The sequence below is a fragment of the Mobula hypostoma genome, chromosome 19 (genome assembly GCF_963921235.1).
Source record: "Mobula hypostoma chromosome 19, sMobHyp1.1, whole genome shotgun sequence".
Lineage (NCBI taxonomy): Eukaryota > Metazoa > Chordata > Chondrichthyes > Myliobatiformes > Myliobatidae > Mobula > Mobula hypostoma.
Genome location: NC_086115.1, coordinates 59176306 through 59195925, shown reverse-complemented (window position 1 = coordinate 59195925; position 19620 = coordinate 59176306). Strand labels below are relative to the sequence as shown.

The following is a 19620-nucleotide window of genomic DNA, read 5'->3' as shown; positions in this document are numbered from 1 at the left end:
ATTAACAATCATCACATCCTTCACCCTCACTACTTCCTACAAATTTCAATTAACAAGCTCAGTTGTTAAATACATATCTTCAAATAAGAGCTTTAGTTTTGAATCTAATAAAAGTTTTGGCACTTATTTTATATCTGTAGATTAGTGTTCTTTTTACCTGATCCCTTGAAAATTTTGCTGCACATATTTCCCCTTCATCTGGTATATAGTCATCCAGGTTATTCATATTGGCAAACACCTCCATGAGTGATAAGTCAATTGTTCTTAAAGTTTCAAAATTTTCTGGAGTCAGAATTTGCACATAAAACTCAGTTGGGTCTTTGAATTCTGTAACAACCACCTAGAAGAATTAAAATAAAAAATCTCTCAACATCTCAATATACTATACTTCATGAGAAATGCAATTTCTGGTTAAGTTTCAAATACAGTACACAAGCACAACTCAGTAAGAATATTAGCAAAAATGCAGGATTGCTTTAATTGCCCCAACCGCACTGAATCCTTAAGGATTAGAGGAAAGTAAAATAAAATTAGCTGGAATAAAATGCTTTCATATTCAGGTGGGCAAGGCTGAAAGGTGGCAAAAATGTTGTTTGTAACTAATACTACATAAAGCTTTAAATATCTACATTAGCGGACAAACCGAGAATTTTTCAATAGGTTCTAACACAGGTCATGGCTCTGTCATGGCTTAGTAAACTTTTTATTTACCAGCAATATTGTTGAAAGATATCACCATAGACTCCCCATTGACAGTTTTAACAGTTACATTAGTTGGAAACCTAGGATAGTCAAACCATGGTTCTTCCACCGAGAGACAACCTCAACCAGACTGGCCTTTAGCCTTTTAAATCTCCATTTCCAAAGAATACCCTGATATTCTCCATCCAAGTCAGACTGAGTAAGAGCAATTTTCAACTGCTTCCTCTTCTGACTAGGAAACAACAGTTTAAAAGCCAAGAATCTAGGCTGCTGTCTTCCTCAAATGGTTCTAGGATGAGACCAGATGGATCATGTGTATTACTGCGTCCTCTACCTCTTCAATCTGCATGGCTATCATTAACAGTCATCCTGACTTCTGGATCAATTAGCAGTTCGATTCATAAGCCGTTCCCTTTCAGGCTGAAGATACTGAGGCCCTGACACCCATGTTTCATTCCTTAGGAATGTTTTCATCTTCAATCCTCCAAACTCCACATTTGCCCAGTTGCTTGAAGTGTTTACATAACTCCACTGAGAAGTTTGTGAGACCTTAAGATTTTCTGAAATTGCTTGCAACCAAGGTTCAGAATCTGGAAGTTTCATTCTTGATATATTTAAGCACAGAAGTACTCAGTCCAAAAATCTGAGTCATGAAGCTGCATGTGCAAATACTTCTTCCACAATGTTTCCATAAGACTTGCCGTCTTAGCAGCAATAAGCTCCATATGAGAAATGGAAACTAACTTCAACGGAGCTACCCTAGATGTTCCCATGATAAGAGCGCCGTGCAGCCGAGTGTGCGTGTTATGCAATGGGTAGGTCACTTCTCAATAGCCATCTTTGCTTGTATCAGTAAAGTGGTGTAACTGTGCAGCAACAAGTTTCCAACATCCAGAGACTTCAAACATTTAACAACTCAAGTCTTCCAACTGACAGTTCTTCCACCTAGCTTGCTCACTCATGAACAACTGATGTAGGTATAGTGTCATCCCAGCCAAGTTCTTTCTTACATAGATCTTGTAGAATCTTGGCACCACCAGACTTAAGATTACTAAAGGATCATAAATGGAACTAATTATAGAGAGGATTCCCCTTCTAGTGAGTGGTCTATTTCGGATCATATTCTTAAACTTGAAAGCATCAGACTGAATGCACCATTGCGCGTGCACTACTCTCTCCATTGAAGGACTGCCTTGATCCAAATCCTTCGTTTTTCACTCTTCGCTCTTCTAACAGCACACTGTTGCTTATCCATTTTGAGAGTTGAAAGCTGCCTTTAGTACAAATGAATACAAGGTCATGATAGAGACAGTGGTTCTTCCTCAAAGGACACTGACACAAAGCAGGCTTCAACACAGAAGCAACTGAAAACTTTATCCACTATCTCGCAGCTGAACTGTTCTTCACTGTCATTGTCCTCTGTGCATTTCCTAAGAGCAAAGTTGGCACAGCTTGAAGGTGAAATTGCACCAACAAGATGTACCTCCATTCTAAAGTCCACCATATCTTGACTGAAGTCACTATCGGGCCAGCAGATCTCCATCTTCTGCTGATACCTTAACCTGATGAAACATTGATTCCCCAATATCTGCTATGATCACTATTTTTTCCTGAATCTGGTTATGACTCCAATCAGTGAGCTAGTAAAATTTGGGCCCTGTAAAAGCTGAGCATCAAGTGATATTCCCTGAACATGGTTCCACAGTAAAATACAAGATAAAGATTCACTTTCTGGGGAGGTAAACACCATGATGTGGAATGTACCAAACTTCCCAATCACCATGTTCCAGATCCTCTGCTGGCACTCTTTCTGCATAACCTCTTATGACATCCTTCATAACATCTGTGTAGTCAGTGTGAAATGACAAATTCTTAAATCTTTTTCTTAGATTTAGAGCACACTGTTCTGCAATCTTCCTGTTATTTGACAGATTAACCTCCTTTCTCAAAGGTAAACCAATCTGATAGTGGACATCCAACAGTTTTGCAGTATTCATAACCAGCTCTATGAACTTCTGGTCTTCCTTTGACAAACCAGGTTGTTCATCTTGACTGCATTCAAGGAAGTCCGCCTTGAACTGTTGCTATCAGTCTTTCCCATCATCTCCTTTGATTGGTCCATTCACAATCCAACCCAATATGGTTCCAATTGCTTAAGGTCCATTATTAACACTGCAAATCACTTGCAACAACTCCAATGTTTTAGGCACATTCATTCCTAAAAGCAGCTCAATTTCTGAATCAATCTCTAGCAAATGGACATGTCTCAAGTGAGACTATCCCTGGAGATCCCTCTGATGAAGAATATTTCCTCCATGGACAAGAATACTTTCCTGTGCATACAATAGTTTTCACTAAAGACAGCCACTTCCAATGCTGAAACAATGTAGCTACTCATGACCTTCGCTTGACCTATAGTGTGCAAGAGAATTCATGTCCTTTTTCCTTGAAGTTGCGCTTGTTCATGAGGCCCACTGTACAGAAAGCTGCTGTACTCCCTTGATCTAGGAAAACACATAAGTAACCACTGTCTTGTTGCCCTTCTTAGAACTTCACTTGTACTGGAATTATTGGAAGTTCACAATCAAGACTGCCGTCCCCTGATAGACCATTAGATAATCAGGGCACTACTCACTGTTGCGTCTGATTCTTTCATGGCTTGTTTTCAGACTGCACCCTTTTTTTTAAATTAAAGTGAATATGAAGTACGCGCAGGTTGCTTGCCACTGCATACCTTGCATGAAAGACGCTTCTTAATCCTTGCTGTTGTGGACTCTACATAAAGAGATATCAGGTAAGTTCGTTTTTTAAAAAAAAGTGGTAAGTGCGTGGAATAGGCTGCCGGCAAAAGTGATGGAGGCGGATACAATAGGGCCTTTTAAAAGACTCCTGGATAGGTACATGGAGCTTAGAAAAATAGAGGGCTATGGGTAAACCTAGGTAATTTCTAAGGTAAGGACATGTTCAGCACAGCTTTGTGGGCCAAAGGGCCTGTACTGTGCTGTAGGTTTTCTATGTTTCAGATAATTGAGAAACAAATGAATTGAGTGTTTTTGTTTTCCTGTGCCTTTTCAAAAGGGATGTTACACCTGAAGCCAAGAGGGACCAATATCCTTGCAGGAACATTTGCTAGAGCAGTTCGGGAGGGTTTAAACTAATTTGGCCGGGGGATGGAAACCAGAGTGATTGTGCTGAGGATGGGGTAGTTGGTTTACAAACAGCAGCAGTGTATAGTGAGACTGCTAGCAAAGAGAAGCTGATGATAAGGCAAAATTGCAGTGGACAGGATGACTTGCAATGTACAAGGGGGACAAAATCAAAAAGAACAATGAATACAGTACTGAAGGTGTTATATTTGAATGCACTCAGTATATGGAATAAGGTAGATGAACTTGTAGCAGAGTTACAGATTGGCATGCACAACATTACGGGCATCACTGAATCATGGATGAAAGAAGATTATAGCTGGGAGCATAACATCCAAGGATACACCGTGCATCAAAAGGACAGGCAGGAAGGCAAAGGAAGTGGTAAAAAAAAATGAAATCAAATCATTAGAAAGAAATGACATAGCATAGAAGGTGTAGCATCGTTGTGAATGGAGCTAAGAAACTGCAAGGGTAGAAAGACCCTGCTAGGAGTTGTATACAAACTTCCAAACAGTTGAAATGATGTGGTCTACAAATTACAACAGGGGAAAGAAAATGCATGTCAAAAGGGCAATGTTACGATAGTCAAGGGGGATTTCAATATGCAGGCAGATGGGGGAAAATCAGGTTGGTACTCAATCCCAAGAAGGAGAATTTGTAGAATGCCTATGAGATGGCTTTTCAGAGCAGCTCATAGTTAAGCCCACTAGAGGAAGTGATCATAAAATTATGAATTCAACCTGCAATTTGAGAAGGAGAATTTAAAGTGAGATGCATCAATACTACAGTGGAGTAAAGGAGCATGAGAGGGAAACTGTCCAAGATTGATTGGTAGTAAACACCAGAGATGACAGCTGAGCGGCAATGGCTGGAACTTCTGGGAGCAATTTGGAAGGCACAGGATAGCTACATCCCAAAGTAGTAGTAGTATTCTAAAGGCAAGATAACACAACTGTGCTGACAAGAGAAGTCAGAGGAGGGAGAGAGGCAGAAGAAATGAAATTATAGACGAGTTAGTCCGACCTCAGTAGTTGGGAAGATGTAGGAGTCAATTGTTAAGGATGTGGTTTCAGTGTACTTGGAGGCACATGATAAAGTAAACCATAGTCAGCATGGTTTACTTAATGGAAAATCTTACCTCACAAATCTGTTGGAAGTCCTTTGACAAGATGCCATTGATGAGGCTGCTTAACAAGTTAAGAGCCCATGGTATTACAGGAGAGATTCTAGCATGGCAAGAGCATTGGATGATTGGAAGGAGGGTAAAGTGTGGGAATGAAGGGACCCTTTTCTGGTTGGCTGCCAGTAACTAGCAGTGATGCACAGGGTCTGTGTTGGAACCAATCATTTTACATTATATACCAATGATTTAGAGACAGAATTGACGGCTTTATGGCCAAGTGTGCAGATGATACAAAGATAGGTGGAAGGGTATGTAGTGTTGAGGAAGCAGGGAGGTGACAGAAGGACTTAGATTAGGAGAATGGGAAAAATAGTGGCAGATGGAATAGTGTCAGGAAGTGCATGATCACACATTTTGGTAGAAGAAATAAATAGGTAGACTATTTCCTAAATGGAGAGAAAATTCAAAAATCTGAGGTGCAAAGAGACTTTGCAGATTCCCTAAAAATTAATTTGCAGGTTGAGCCAGTGATGAGGAAGGCAAATGCAATGTTAGCATTCATTTCGAGGGGACTAGAATATAAAAGCAAAGATGTAATGTGAGGCTTTAGAAGGCACTGGCAAGGCCTCATTTGGAGTACTGTCAGCAGTTTCGGGCCCCATGTCTTAGAAAGGATGTGCTGAAACTGGAGAAGGTTCAGAGGATCATGAAAATGATTCCAGGCATAACCCTCTCACTGGGACTTATATACAGACTTTGCTCATTAGCTAACTCTGCTACAGCCATGCAACTCAGCAGTGAGAAGGCAAGCTTTCATATACAATATATAATCAAGGTTTGGTATGATCTGGGGTTCAACCAAACAGGAACTTCATGATGTTCCAATCAAAGGAACCTCAATTTGAGTGAATGCTGTGTAACTACTGCCCACACACAGTTATCGGTAGCCCAGAAATGACAGATCTTACACTAGCATAAAATTACAAAGTACATTTACCAAATTTCACCTTTAACAAACAGTGGCAGAAAAAGAAAAGAAAAATAAAATGGGCCAATTACAGTTAAACCAGTCTAGTGCACATAACGTTGGAGCTCATACTAGAATAGTCGTGGGGGGAGGTGGGTGGTATCTCTGTACTCGTGCTGAACCTACGGTCTGCATGAAAACACCCACCACATTCTGAAATACCCTCGAAGACCATTTTGAATGAACTGGATCTCTCAGGAGTATTGGCCCTTCCTCCTTTGAAGAATTCATCTGCACAAAGCACTTCTTTCAACTGTGACTCTCCTTCCAACGGCATTCTGCGGCACTTTCCCTTGTGCTCCGCAGCTCCTGCCAAAAGATCCCAAACCAGACTACTGTCTATCACAAATTCTCTCTGCCCTGCTCTCTCTGGAAGCTTCTCCCCATGTGCTGATACACATTCCTAAGTTGGAAAACATGATACCTTACCTTAGCCAAAGCCAAAACATTTTCTAGCATGGTGCACTGCTTTTACAGAAAACTGCTCATATAAACTATCTCACAGCATAGCAGTTGAAATCTTAACCAGATTAAAGGTCTTTACTCACTATGGCAATCTCATTGAAATCTATTGAATGTTAAAAGGCCTTGATAGAGTGGAGGTGTTTCCTATGGTGGAGGAGTTCAAGACCAGAGGACACTGTCACAGAATAGAAGACCGTTCTTTCAGAATGGAGATGGAGGAACTTCTTTAGCCAGACAGTGGTGAATCTGGGGAATTTGTAGCTGAGTCATTGGGTATATTTGAGAGAGAGGTTGGTAGATTCTTGATTAGGCAGGGCCTGAAGGGATATGGGGGAGAAGGTAGGAAATTAAGGTTCAGAGGGAAATGGATCAACCATGATGAAATAGTGGAGCAGACTCAATGGGCCAATGACCTAATTCTTCTGCTGTATCTTACGGTCTAATGTAGGAACTCACACCATAGGATCGTCCTGCTGGAGCAATTTTAGCATTTGCCACACTTGAAGCCCTTAGCACATTAACTTTGGCCACCTGTGCTACAATTTCCTCCTGCAACTTAGTGCTCCTTCCTTTTCCACAGCTGTTCCTCTTGCTCTTCCAGTGCACATTTGTCCTTAATTATTGACATGTGATTAATACAGCTAAATCAGCCCCTATTCAATGTGTGCAAAGGAGCTATTAAATAAAGATGATGCTCATCCTGCAGCAGAACCTTTGAGTGCTAACATTTGACACACTGCTACCCGTGTTTACATCTTGTGGGTCCACTACTATATGAGTGATCAATACATGCTTTGGACTTTAAGAAACGTTGTCTGATGGAAAATGAGAACACTGGTTGCAGCAACAACCTTCAATGTAACATGTTTGTGTTCACCAGTGTTTCACATCCTCCAAGTGCACTACTAAAGCATTCAATGTTTGAAAAAAAGTTTGTTCTGTTTTCCCTGTTCAACCTTGGGAAGTAATGAGATTAAAAATTGATGTTGCTTAGTAACTGCTTCAGAGATTTGTCAAGTCCTCAAAATGAGATTGCCCTTGAGGCATTTTCCTCACTTTCCCAAAGAGATCCTTAATTGATAGTATTAACCCTTTAATTTTGTTCATATTTGTTTCATACTCCTTCTGACAACTTTGATTCTACCAGTCGTTACTGCGTGGTCGGGAATCTTTCGGAGGGTAGGACTCAAAATCCCCGGCTTTGCCTGCTGTTGGCGACCAAGGTTGAGGCTGAATCGTTCGGACAGAGATTGCGCTCAGTACTCGGTGTTGGACAGCTGATCAGAGCTCGAAGTTTTCAGATGACTCAGAGTCGGACTGTGGTCGGCATGGCAGGGAGAGTTTCTTTTCCTTCTCCCGTCTGCGTGAGATGTGGGACATTTGAAAGACTTTGAACTTTTACTGTGCTCATGGACTTCTTCAAGTTATGGTATTGTTGCACTGTTGTAACTGTATGTTATAATTATGTGGTTTTGTCAGTTTTTTCAGTCTTGGTCTGTCCTGTGTTTTGTGATATCACACCAGAGGAAATATTGTATCATTTCTTAATGTATGCATTACTAAATGACAATAATAGAGGACATGTATTCATAATCTAATCTAAAAAATCTTTCAAAATAAGTTTCTCTTTTGCAAACCTCAACTTGAGGGCCACTGATGACGGTTCCATGATTTGATTCACTCCTGTTACTTTCTCTTTATTAGGCCACTCGCAATTAACTGTCGCCTGCAGAGCAAAATGTGCAGGTAGCATGCCTTTCAATAAACGTAGCAAACAAACTGTCTGCACATCCACAGCGCTTCAAATACACCAGTGTTCAATTCAAATGTTAGCAACTGGAGGAATACTTCAACAATTCAATAAAACAAAGTGTCAAATCCTCAGGCAAACACCATGCAACCGAGTAATGGTCCCAAATGGACAAGCAGCGCTTACCATTTAAAACTCTGTTCAAACCTCAAATACACAATATGTATCGACAGAAGGTCCCAGACAATCCTACCGCAAGCTGCTGGGGTTGCCAATGCGCAGGCTCTTAGTGTTGCAATTTCAATTTCACCAACAGGTCCGAGGCAAGCCTTTGCCATAGACAGGTGCTTATTTGGTATAAATTTTTTTGGGAGACAAACTGTAGCGGTTACTTGAAAGCAAACCAAGACTGCTGAAAAACTGAGCAGAGGAGTTGTTCCTGCATGATGTGCTTTCAAAATAATGAAGATCCAAATGGAAAAAGAAAAGTATGTTTGATCCTTTATTGGGAAACCAGCAAAGACGAATGATCTTATAGCGACAAAAAAAATGAATTAGCAATATAGCAAAAGTGAAGTTAGCATAATTAACGGTCAACATAAAAAACAGGGCTCATCCCCTCTGGACTGGACTAAACTGAACAACTAAGACAAAGAATATATAATTATACTCATTTCCTTCTACCACACCCCAACCCATGTGACAAATTACCAATAAACATGCAGCACAACATACAAAACAGACAGAAAAAAACAAATACGTGACTACTACAGGCCTTATTCTCAGTTACATAATCATATTCTACTACATACAAATTTTATTTCTTATTCTAATAATTATTTGATAACATTGCAGTCAATGTTCTTGCCGGAGACCAAAATAATTTTACCTCCAAAACAAACTAAACTTGGCATAGGAAACCATTTCTCCAGATAATGGACAAAATCTAAAATACAGATACAAATACAGATCTTTAGTTTTAAGTGTGAAAATATAAAATGACAGGGGAAAAGATAATCAAACCATAGTAACAGTTGGCAAACAAGAAGAATGCTTACCTGCAACTTTGATTCCCTTGGCAATTCTTTGAATCTCAGGTCATTTAATTTAATTTTTTTTGCCATTTTCTCGGTATTTATGCACTGAGAAGATTTAGCCTGGTACAAATTTACAGGTTAATTGAATGATAGACCACAATGCATTCTTTTACTACTTTAACTCCTGCTAATTGATGTTTCAATTACATAAAACTTAGTTTTACATTTAGGACAATCTTATAATATTCAAGCCAAAATGTAAACCTTCCTGGCCTTAGGTATTGACTGGCTGAAGCATATTCATTTTCATTATGACAAAAAAAATTCTTAACAGTTATGTCACAATAATTTCTTTGTCAATGAGATTGTTTCATTATCACTCAATATGTCTAGAATAATTTTTACATTAGTCCATTCAAAATTATTTTCAGGTTTAAAAAACTGTTCTTCAATGTATAACTATTGGTTTCTTTAAGCAAATATTTCAAAATAAGGTTTGGGAAATATTCAGGTTACACTTCTAAAGAAAAAACTGTTTTAACTTGCACTGTTTAGAGTCAGGACTATACATCCCTTCAAAGCAACTCACCCATGCCAACCAAGTTTGAGAGTTCCCAGTTGACCCAAACAATTTGCAGCATTTCCTGCTTTGTTTGAATTTCACTAAGCTCACTCTATTTCCCTGTAATTGGCCCACAACCGTCCAAATGTTTCCCCACCGTGCAACTGTCCAAATGCCTTTTAAATATCCTAATTGTACCCACTTCTTCTGACAGCACCTTCCATATACTCACCACTCAATGTGAGGGAATAAGATATATAGGAGCAGAATTAGGCCATTTGGTCCATTGAGTCTGCTCCACCATTTCATCACGGCTGATCCATTTTCCCTCTCAACCCAAATCTCCTGCCTTCACCCTGTATCCCTTCATGCCCTAACTAAACCAGAATCGACCAACTTCCACCTTAAATATACCCAATGACTTGGCCTCCGCAGCTGCCTGCAGCAACAAATTCCAGATTCACTCCTCTCTGGCTAAAGAAATTCATCTCTGTTCCAAAAAGGAAACTGCTCTATTGTTACAGCTATACAAGACCTTAGATAGACCCCACTTGGAGTACACCCTATCCTCGTTATATGCGTTGTCAGACAATGCAGATTCACAGTTATGCAGGGAACTTATTTCTACCAACTTCTCCTTATATGCGTCCAAAACTCAGTTATGCGAGGAGCACTGCTTTCCCGCCAATACAAGTCACGTGCGCACGCCTCACTGTTGGGGCAAAAAGCACCGCTTTCCCGCCAATACAAGTCACGTGCACATGCCTCACAGTCTCACTCCCGCCAGTCTTGCATTGGTTTTGGCAAAGCATGGATGTGCGATCTTGCACTCTTAAACTTTTGTTGTTTTTACTTATGGTGCAGTGATTTTGTGCTTGAAATATTTAACTATGCCTCCTAAGCACCCAATGTCAAGTCCTGGGCTAACAGCCAAGCGACAGAGAACCGCTTTAACACTTGAAACAAAGTTGGAAATTATAAACAGGGCAGCGTCAGGTGATGATAACATCTCCATCCGAACGATTCAACCTCCATCTCGGTTGCCAACGGCAGGCAAAGCTGGGGATTTTGAGGCCTTCTCTCCAAAAGATACCCAACCGTGCAGTAATGACAGCAGCGAATGAGCGTTTCAGGAAATTTTCCAGATGTTCCTCTGTGCTTTCACGTCTATTCTCCATCAAATCAGAATTGTCCACGGCCCCTATTTAACGGATACGATATCATTTTTCACCGGAGGGCTGCGCATGCGCGGTGCGCTATCGCCTCCTCCCGACTTATGCGTCGACTTCGAGGAATGTATATCGAGGATAGGGTGTACTGTGTTCAGTTCTGGTCACCTCATTACAGGAAGGATGTGGATGCTATAGAGAGTACAGAGGAGATTTACGAGGATGTTGCCTGGACTGGAGAGCATGCCTTATGAGAAGAGGTTGAATGAACTTGTCCTTTTCTCCTTGCAGCAACAGAGGATGAGAGGTAGCCTAATAGAGGTGTATAAGATGATGAGAGGCATTGACCGTGTGGATAGCCAGAGGCTTTTCCCCAGGGCTGAAATGGCTAACATGAGGGGGTTCCGGCCCGAAACGTCGACCGATCCTTTCCACTGATGCTGCCCGACCTGCTGAGTTCCTCCAGCGTGTTGTGAGGGGGCATAGTTTTAAGGCGCTTGGAAGTAGGTTCAAGGGGACGTTAGAGATAAATTTTTCCACAGAGTGGTCGGTGCATAGAAAGCACTGCCAGCAAAGGTGGATAAAATAGAGTCTTTTCAGAGAGATAAGTACATGGAGCTTAGAAAAGTAGAGGGCAATGCAGTAGGAAAATTCTAGGCAGCCTCTAGAGTAGGTTATATGGTTGGCACAACATGGTGGGCCAAAGGGCCTGTAATATGCTTAGATTTTCTATGTTCTATTCTCAGGCTGCATCATAAGACCATAAGATATAGGAGCAAAAATAGGCCATCGAGTCTGCTCCACCATTCAAATATGGGCTGATCCAATTCTTCCAGTCATCCCCACTCCCCTGCCTTCACCCCATACCCTTCGATGCCCTGGCTAATCAAGAACCTATCTATCTCTGCTTTAAATACACCCAATGACTTGGCCTTCACAGCCATGTGTGGCAACAAATTCCACAGATTTACCACCCTCTGACTAAAGTAATTTCTCCGCATCTCAGTTCTAAATGGATGTCCTTCAATCCTGAAGTCATGCCCTCTTGTCCTAGAATCCCCCTACCACGGGAAATAACTTTGCCATATCTAACCTATTCAGGCCTTTTAACATTTGGAATGTTTCTATGAGATTCCCCCCATTCACCTGAACTCCAGGGAATACAGCCCAAGAGCTGCCAGACGTTCCTCATACGGTAACCTTTTCATTCCTGGAAACATTCTCCTGAATCTTCTCTGAACCCTCCCCAATGTCAGTACATCCTTTCTAAAATAAGGAGCCCAAAACTGCACACAATACTCCAAGTGTGGTCTCATGAGAGCCTTATTGAGCCTCAAAAATCACATCCCTGCTCTTATATTCTATACCTCTAGAAATGCAGGCAAACATTGCATTCGCCTTCTTCACAACCGACTCAACCTGGAAGTTAACCTTTAGGGCATCTTGCACAAAGACTCCCAAGTCCCTTTGCATCTCTGCATTTTGAATTCTCTCCCCATCTAAATAATAGTCTGCCTGTTTATTTCTTCCACCAAAGTGCATGACCATACACTTTCCAACATTATATTTCATTTGTCACTTCGTTGCGTATTCCCCTAAACTATCCAAGTCTCTCTGGGCTCTTGTTTCTGTAACACTACCCACTCCTCCACCTATCTTTGTATCATCAGCAAACTTAGCCACAAATCCATTAATGCCGTAGTCCAAATCATCGACATACATCATAAAAAGCAGTGGTCCCAACACAGACCCCTGTGGAACTCCACTGGTAACCAGCAGCCAGCCAGAATCAGATCCCTTTATTACCACTGTTTTCTGCTGACCAATGCTCTACCCATGCTAGTAACTCCCCTGTAATTTCATGGGCTCTTATCTTGCTAAGCAGCTTTATGTGCGGCACCTTGTCAAAGGCCTTCTGAAAATCCAAGTACACCACATCTGCTGCATCTCCTTTGTTTACCCTGCTTGTAATTTCCTCAAAGAATTGCAGTAGGTTTGTCAGGTAGGATTTTCCTTTCAGGAAACCATGCTGGCTTTGGCCTATCTTGCCATTCGCCTCCAGGTACTCCGTAATCTCATCCATAACAACCGATTCCAACAACTTCCCAACCACTGATGTCAGGCTAACAGGTCTATAGTTTCTTTTCTGCTACCTCCCACCCTTCTTAAACAGCAGAGTAAGATTTGCAATTTTCCAGTCATCTGGTACAATGTCAGAACCTATCGATTCTTGAAAGATCATCGTTAACGCCTCCACAATCTCTCCAGCTACTTCCTTCAGAATCCGAGGATGCATTCCATCAGGTCCAGGAGACTTATCCACCTTCAGACCATTAAGCTTCCTGAGCATCTTCCCAGCCATAATTTACACTGTACATACTTCACTTCCCTGACACTCTTCAATGTCTGGTATACTGCAGACGTCTTCCACTCTGAAGACTGATGCAAAATACGCATTCAGTTCCTCTGCCATCTCTGCATCTCTCATTACAATATCTCCAGCGTCATTTTCTATTGGTCCTATATCTACCCTCGCCTTTCTTTTACTCTTTATATACTTAAAAAAGCTTTTAGTATAGTCTTTGATCTTTGTCGCCAGCTTCCTTTCATAATTCATCTTTTCCTTCCTAATGAACTTCTTAGTTTCCTTTTGCAAGTTTTTAAAAAGCGTCCCGATCCTCTATCTTGCCACTAGCTCAGACTTCCTTGTATGCCCTCTCTTTTGCTTTTACTTTGGCTCTGACTTCATTTGTCAGCCATGGTAGTCTTCTTCTTACATAGAAACAGAAAACCTACAGCACAATACAGGCCCTTCGGCCGATAAAGCTGTTACGAACATGTCCTTACCTTAGAAATTACCTAAGGTTACTCATAACCCTCTATTTTTCTAAGCTCCATGTACCTTTCCAGGAGTCTCTTAAAAGACCCTATCGTATCCACCTCCACCACAATTGCCGGGAGCCCATTCCATGCACTCACCACTGTGTAAAAAATATATCCCTGACATCTCCTCTGGACCTACTTTCAAGCACCTTAAAACTGTGCTCCCTCGTGCTAGCCATTTCAGCCCTGGGAAAAACTGTCTGACCATCCACACAATCAATGCCTATCATCATCTTGTACACCTCTATCAGATCACCTCTCAACCTCTGTCTCTCCAAGGAGAAAAGGCCGAGTTCACTCAACCTATTCTCATAAGGCATGCTCCCCAATCCAGGCAACATCCTTGTAAATCTCCTCTGCACCCTTTCTATGGTTTCCACATCCTTCCTGTAGTGAGGCGACCAGAACTGAGTGCAGCACTCCAAGTGGGGTCTGACCAGGCCCTATATAGCTGCAACATTACCTCTCTGTTCTCAAACTCAATCCCACGATTGAAGGCGGCTAATGCACCGTATATTTTCCCTTTGAAAATTTCTTCTTATTTGGAATATTTCTGTCTTGCACTTCCCTCATTTTTTGCAGAAACTCCAGCCATTGCTGCTCTGCTGTCCTTCCTGCAAATGTCCCTTTCCCGTCAACTTCGGCCTGTTCCCTTCTCATGTCATTGTAATTTCCTTTATTTCAATGAAATACTGACACATTGGATTTTACTTTTTCCCTCTCATATTTCAATGTGAACTCAATCATTGTGATCACTGTTCTCTAAGGGTTCATTAACCTTAAGGTCTCTCATCACCTCCGGATCATTGCACAACACCCAATCCAGCACAGCCGATCCCCTAGTGGGCTCAACAAGCTGTTCTAAAAGCCATCCCTTAGATATTCTACAAATTCTCTATCGAAGTCCAGTACTGACTGGTTTTCCCAATCCACTTTTATGTTAAAATCCCCAAGAATTATGACATTGCCTCTCTGACATGCCTTTTCTATCTCCAGCTGTAATTTGTAATCCATATCCCGGCTACTATTTGGAGGCCTGTATACAACTTTTACCCTTGCCATTTCTTAACTCAACCCTTAGAGGCTCTATACCTTCAGATCCTATGTCATCTCTTTCTAATGATTTAATATTTCTTATACAGAGCCACACCACCCCCTCTGCCTACTAACCTATCTTTCCGATACACTGTATATCCTTAGACATTCAGCTCCCAATGGCAGCCGTCCTTTAGCCAAGTTTCAGAGATGGCCACAATGTCATATTTGCCAATCTGTAGCTGAATTTCAAGATCGTCCATTTTATTCCTTATGCTGTGTGCATTCAAATATAACACTTTCAGTCCAGTATTTGTTGCTTTTTGTTTTAATTGCACCACACCTCTATTGCCCTGCAACTCATACCACTGGCTGTGATTAAGCCTCATCTCCTGCCTGTTCTTTCTATAATCTCTGTTGAACGCTGTTCTTTGATTTATTTCTGTTTTCCCCTTCCTCAACCTTATCACTCCGGTTCCCATCCCCCTGCCAGATTAGTTTAAACCCTCCCTAACAGCTCTATTAAATGTGCCTGCTAGGATATTGGACCCCTTTGGGTACAGGTTGTACCTCCCCCAGAAGATGCCCCAATGATCCAGGAATCTAAAGCTCTGCCCCCTACACCAGTCTCTCAGTCACACATTAATGCACCTGATCATGCTATTCTTGCACTCGCTCAAATGGCATAGGCAGCAATCCTGAGATTTCTACCCGAGAGGTCCTGCTTTTAAGCTTCCTACCCAACTCCCTGAATTCTCTCTTCAGGACCTCCTCTCTTTTTCTACCTACGTCATTGGTACCAACGTGTACCAAGATATCTGGATGTTCACCCTCTCCCTTCAGAATACTCTGCACCCAATCCAAGACATCCCGTACCCTGGCACCTGGGAGGCAACACACCATGCGGGTATCTCTATCAGGCTGACAGAACCTTCTGTCTGTTCCTCATCTTCCTCTTTTCCTTCTGCATCACTGAACCTGGCTTAGTGCCAGAGACACGATCGTTGCAGTCGTCCTCTGTCAGGTCATCCCCTTCAACCGCATCCAAAATGAGATAACAATTACTGAGGGGGATGGCCACAGGGGTATTCTCTACTGAGCTCTTCCCTTGCCGTCACCCACCTATCTAACTAATGCAGCCTCGGGGTGACCAACTCCCAGTAGCTCCTCTCTATCTCTTGTTCACTCTCCCTAATAAGCTGTAGTTCATTGTGCCGCAGCTCCAGATCCCAAATATGGTCTCTCAGGAGCTGCATCTCAGTGCACCTGGCATAGATGTGGTTATCTGGGAGACCGGAAGATTCCCAGGATTCCCACATCTGACACCCAGAGCAAAACACCAACCCTACTGGCATCCTCTGGTCTTAGACTCCCTCACCATAGGAAACATCCTCTCCACATCCACTCTCAAGGCCTTTCAACACTCAATACGTTTCCATTAGGTCACCCCTCATTCTTCTGAATTTCAGTGAGTACAGGCCCAGAGCCAAACACTTCTCATTTGACAAGCCTTTCAATCCTGGAATCATTTGAATGAACCTCCTTTCAACCCTCTCCAATGACAGCACATCCTTTCTTTGATAATGGACCCAAAACTGCTCACAATACTCCAAATGTGGCCTCATCAGGGCCTTATAAACTCTCAACATTATTTCCTTGCTATTATATTCTAGCCCTCTTGAAACGAGTGCTCACATCACATTTGCCTTCCTTGCCATCAATTCAACCTGCAAGCTAACCTTTAGGGAATCCTACACAAGGACTCCCAAGTCCTTTTGCACCTCAAGACTTTTTAAATTTTCTCTCAATTTGTAAACTGTCTATCCTTTATTTCTTCTACTAAAGTGCATGACCATATACTTCCTGAAACTGTATTCCATCTACTATTTTGCCCATTCTCCTAATCTAAGTGTTTCTGTACCTACTTCCTCAAAACTACTTGCCCCTCCACCAATCTTCAAATCATCTGCAAACCTTGCCACAAAAGGCATCATTCTGTCATCCAAGTCCATGACACAATGTAAAAAGCAATCCCACACAGACCCATGGAACACACTAGTTACCGGCAGCCAACTGGAAAAGGCTCCCTTTATTCCCACTCTGCTTCCTGCCCATCAGCCATTGCTTTATCCAAGCTAAAATCTTTCCTGGAATACAATGGGCTCGTAGCTTGTCAAGCAGCCTCATGTGTGGCACCTTGTCAGAGGCCTTCATATTCCAAGTAAACAACATCAACCTTTTCTATCCTGCTTGTTACTTCAAGGAACTCCAACAAACAAAATAAATTAATTGACTTAATTAATATTCTGTATTCATTTAAAATATTTAACAAAATTATACCACCTTGCTGTCCAGGGGCGTCATTTCTTCGGGTAACTTCAGGTGATCCTCAGGTTTACTATTAAAGTAAAAAAAATGTTAAGTTTACATTTAATATACAAAAAGGTTTAATTTGCAAAATGTATCATAATTTTAACTAAAACAGAGCTTTATATATTCCTTTCAAACATCAATGCAGCGCATTTAATCAAAATATACTTTGAATAAATTAAAGGAAAACCTAACAGCAATGAATTAAGGTATTCTCATGTTTGTGAAGGAACTATGGGTAGTTTCAAATTTTAATAGGCACAAAAAGCATCAAGATGAAAAAAAAGCAAATATAAAAGATCTGTGCAGAATTTAACATATCCCTTAGCTTTCTACAGAAAATCAGAAGCACTCAAAACACAGCACAGAAACAGGCCATTCAACCCATCTAGTCCATGCTGAAACTGTTTAAACAGCGTACTCCCATTGAACTGCACCAGAACCATAGCACTCCATACTTCTACTATTCAAGTACCTATTCAAATTTCTCAAAAGTTAAAATCAAGCTCACATGCACCACTTGTGTTGGTAGCTCATTCCACACCCTCACAACCTTCTGAGTGAAGGTTTTTAAATAACCTTATGCAGCATATTTATCTGCACAAGGTATGGAGAAAATAAATTTTCAAATGTTTGTCAGAATCATTTAAACGTTATTTGATGTAAACACCACATGCAACCTTTGTAGGATATAAATAAAAAGGGTCTAATCTTTTAAAAAAACACTTGAAATTTTGTCCTAAAAATCATTGATTACAAGCACTCATCAGTTTGTTCCTTGGAGAAATAAATGAGCTCTAGCTTTTAAAATCAGAAATACACATCCCATCAGTTCAAAAAATATCCACTGAAGATGGTGTTAACATATTGCTACTAATATATATTCATATGTATTTTGACCCTTACACTTTGCTGTTAAGCTTCCCTGTGTGTCACGCACTGAACGTAATGAGAGGGTATTCTAGGTAGATTACTTACAAGCAAAATAAACAGCTGCATATTTGTTCCTCACCTGGCTCTTGTCTATGTTAATTACAACCACCCAACTTCCAGGTACTATATACACAACTGCTTCCACACGATAATTCTATTTTAAAACACTTATCAGATTCTAACAGCTGTACAGATTATTACATCTCATTCATTGGTCTGCAATACAAAATGAGCTTGTCTGACCACAAACAGTGCTCAAATACATCTTAGTTGACTAACTCTAAAGAGCAGGCAAGCGTAGCAATGTCATATTTGAATTATTTTCACATACAGTAGCTTTGGAGGTTTACAAAGACGTCTGTGGACTGGCCAATCAGTCTTCTGGCACTTAAGTGAACAATACGCTTGCTTACACCGTGAACATTGATTTGAACCTAAAACAGAATTAGCAAAAAAGACAAAAAAGTTCAAAAGCAGAAAAATGCACAAATTTCATAATTAAACACTTAATAGCATAATTTTATAAGAACAACCTAGCATCCAAAAATATGGCATTAAATTCAATATTTAAACAGACTAGCATTGCTTGATTTCATCACCAGGGCTGGGATATGTAAAGCCCACCATGACCTGCGTTTCTAATTACAGTATTGGTAGCCCAAATCCTAATTTGAGTTGTCGCTAAAGTTCCAATCACATGAACATTAAAAAGACTCTTCATAACCATTGCCCTCATGCCATACGCTTGAAACCATCACAAATACTTTATCACCTTATCACTTACAATGCCTTGGAAAAAGTATTCAGCCCCCAACCCTTTGTTCACATGAGTATTATAACCAGGGATTTTGATCAATCTGAGAATTTTTATTTGTGAACTACGTGCTCCTTTTTTCCCCTTTCAGTAAAGCCCAAAAAAGGGAAATCTGCAAGCATGAAAAACTAAAAATTCAAAAATTGAAATGTCAGCTGTTCCAAAGCATTAATTCCCCTTTGCTCAGTACTTAGTTGAACCACCTCTCACAGCTATCAGAGTCTTTTGGATAAATCTGTTAGCTTTGCACAACGTGATGAAGCAAGATTTGCCCATTCCTCGTTGCAAAATTGTTCAAACTGTGCTAGGTTAGTTGGGGATAGGCAGTGGAAAGCAATCATGATGTATTGCCAGATATGCTTGATCAGGTTAAGGTCAGGATTCTAACTGAGCCACTGAAGGGCATCAATTTTCTTCATCTGAAGCCCATGGTTACTCTGCCAATGTGCTTTGGGTCTTTGTCCTGCTGAAAGTCTAACATCCTCCCCAGTTTAAGGATTCTGGCAGAGGTTACCAGGATCTCTATTTAGTAGCATTCATCTTCCCATCAATCCTGACCAGATTTCCAGTATCTGCTACTGAAAAGCATTCCCTTAGCATG

The 19620-nt window shown here is 41.0% G+C and overlaps 1 protein-coding gene across 3 annotated transcripts in view; it reads right to left on the bottom strand.

Moving 5' to 3' along the window:
* The window catches only part of tdrd1 (tudor domain containing 1), an 84335-nt gene that overhangs the window by 43750 nt on the left and 20965 nt on the right, over nt 1–19620 (bottom strand). For all 3 annotated transcript variants that reach the window (XM_063071217.1, XM_063071218.1, XM_063071219.1), the window contains 4 exons: nt 18537–18639; nt 17246–17300; nt 9275–9373; nt 158–340 (listed from right to left, as the gene is read on the bottom strand). In XM_063071217.1, the coding sequence (XP_062927287.1) occupies nt 158–340; nt 9275–9373; nt 17246–17300; nt 18537–18639 (440 nt within the window). The remainder of the gene's footprint in view (nt 1–157; nt 341–9274; nt 9374–17245; nt 17301–18536; nt 18640–19620) is intronic.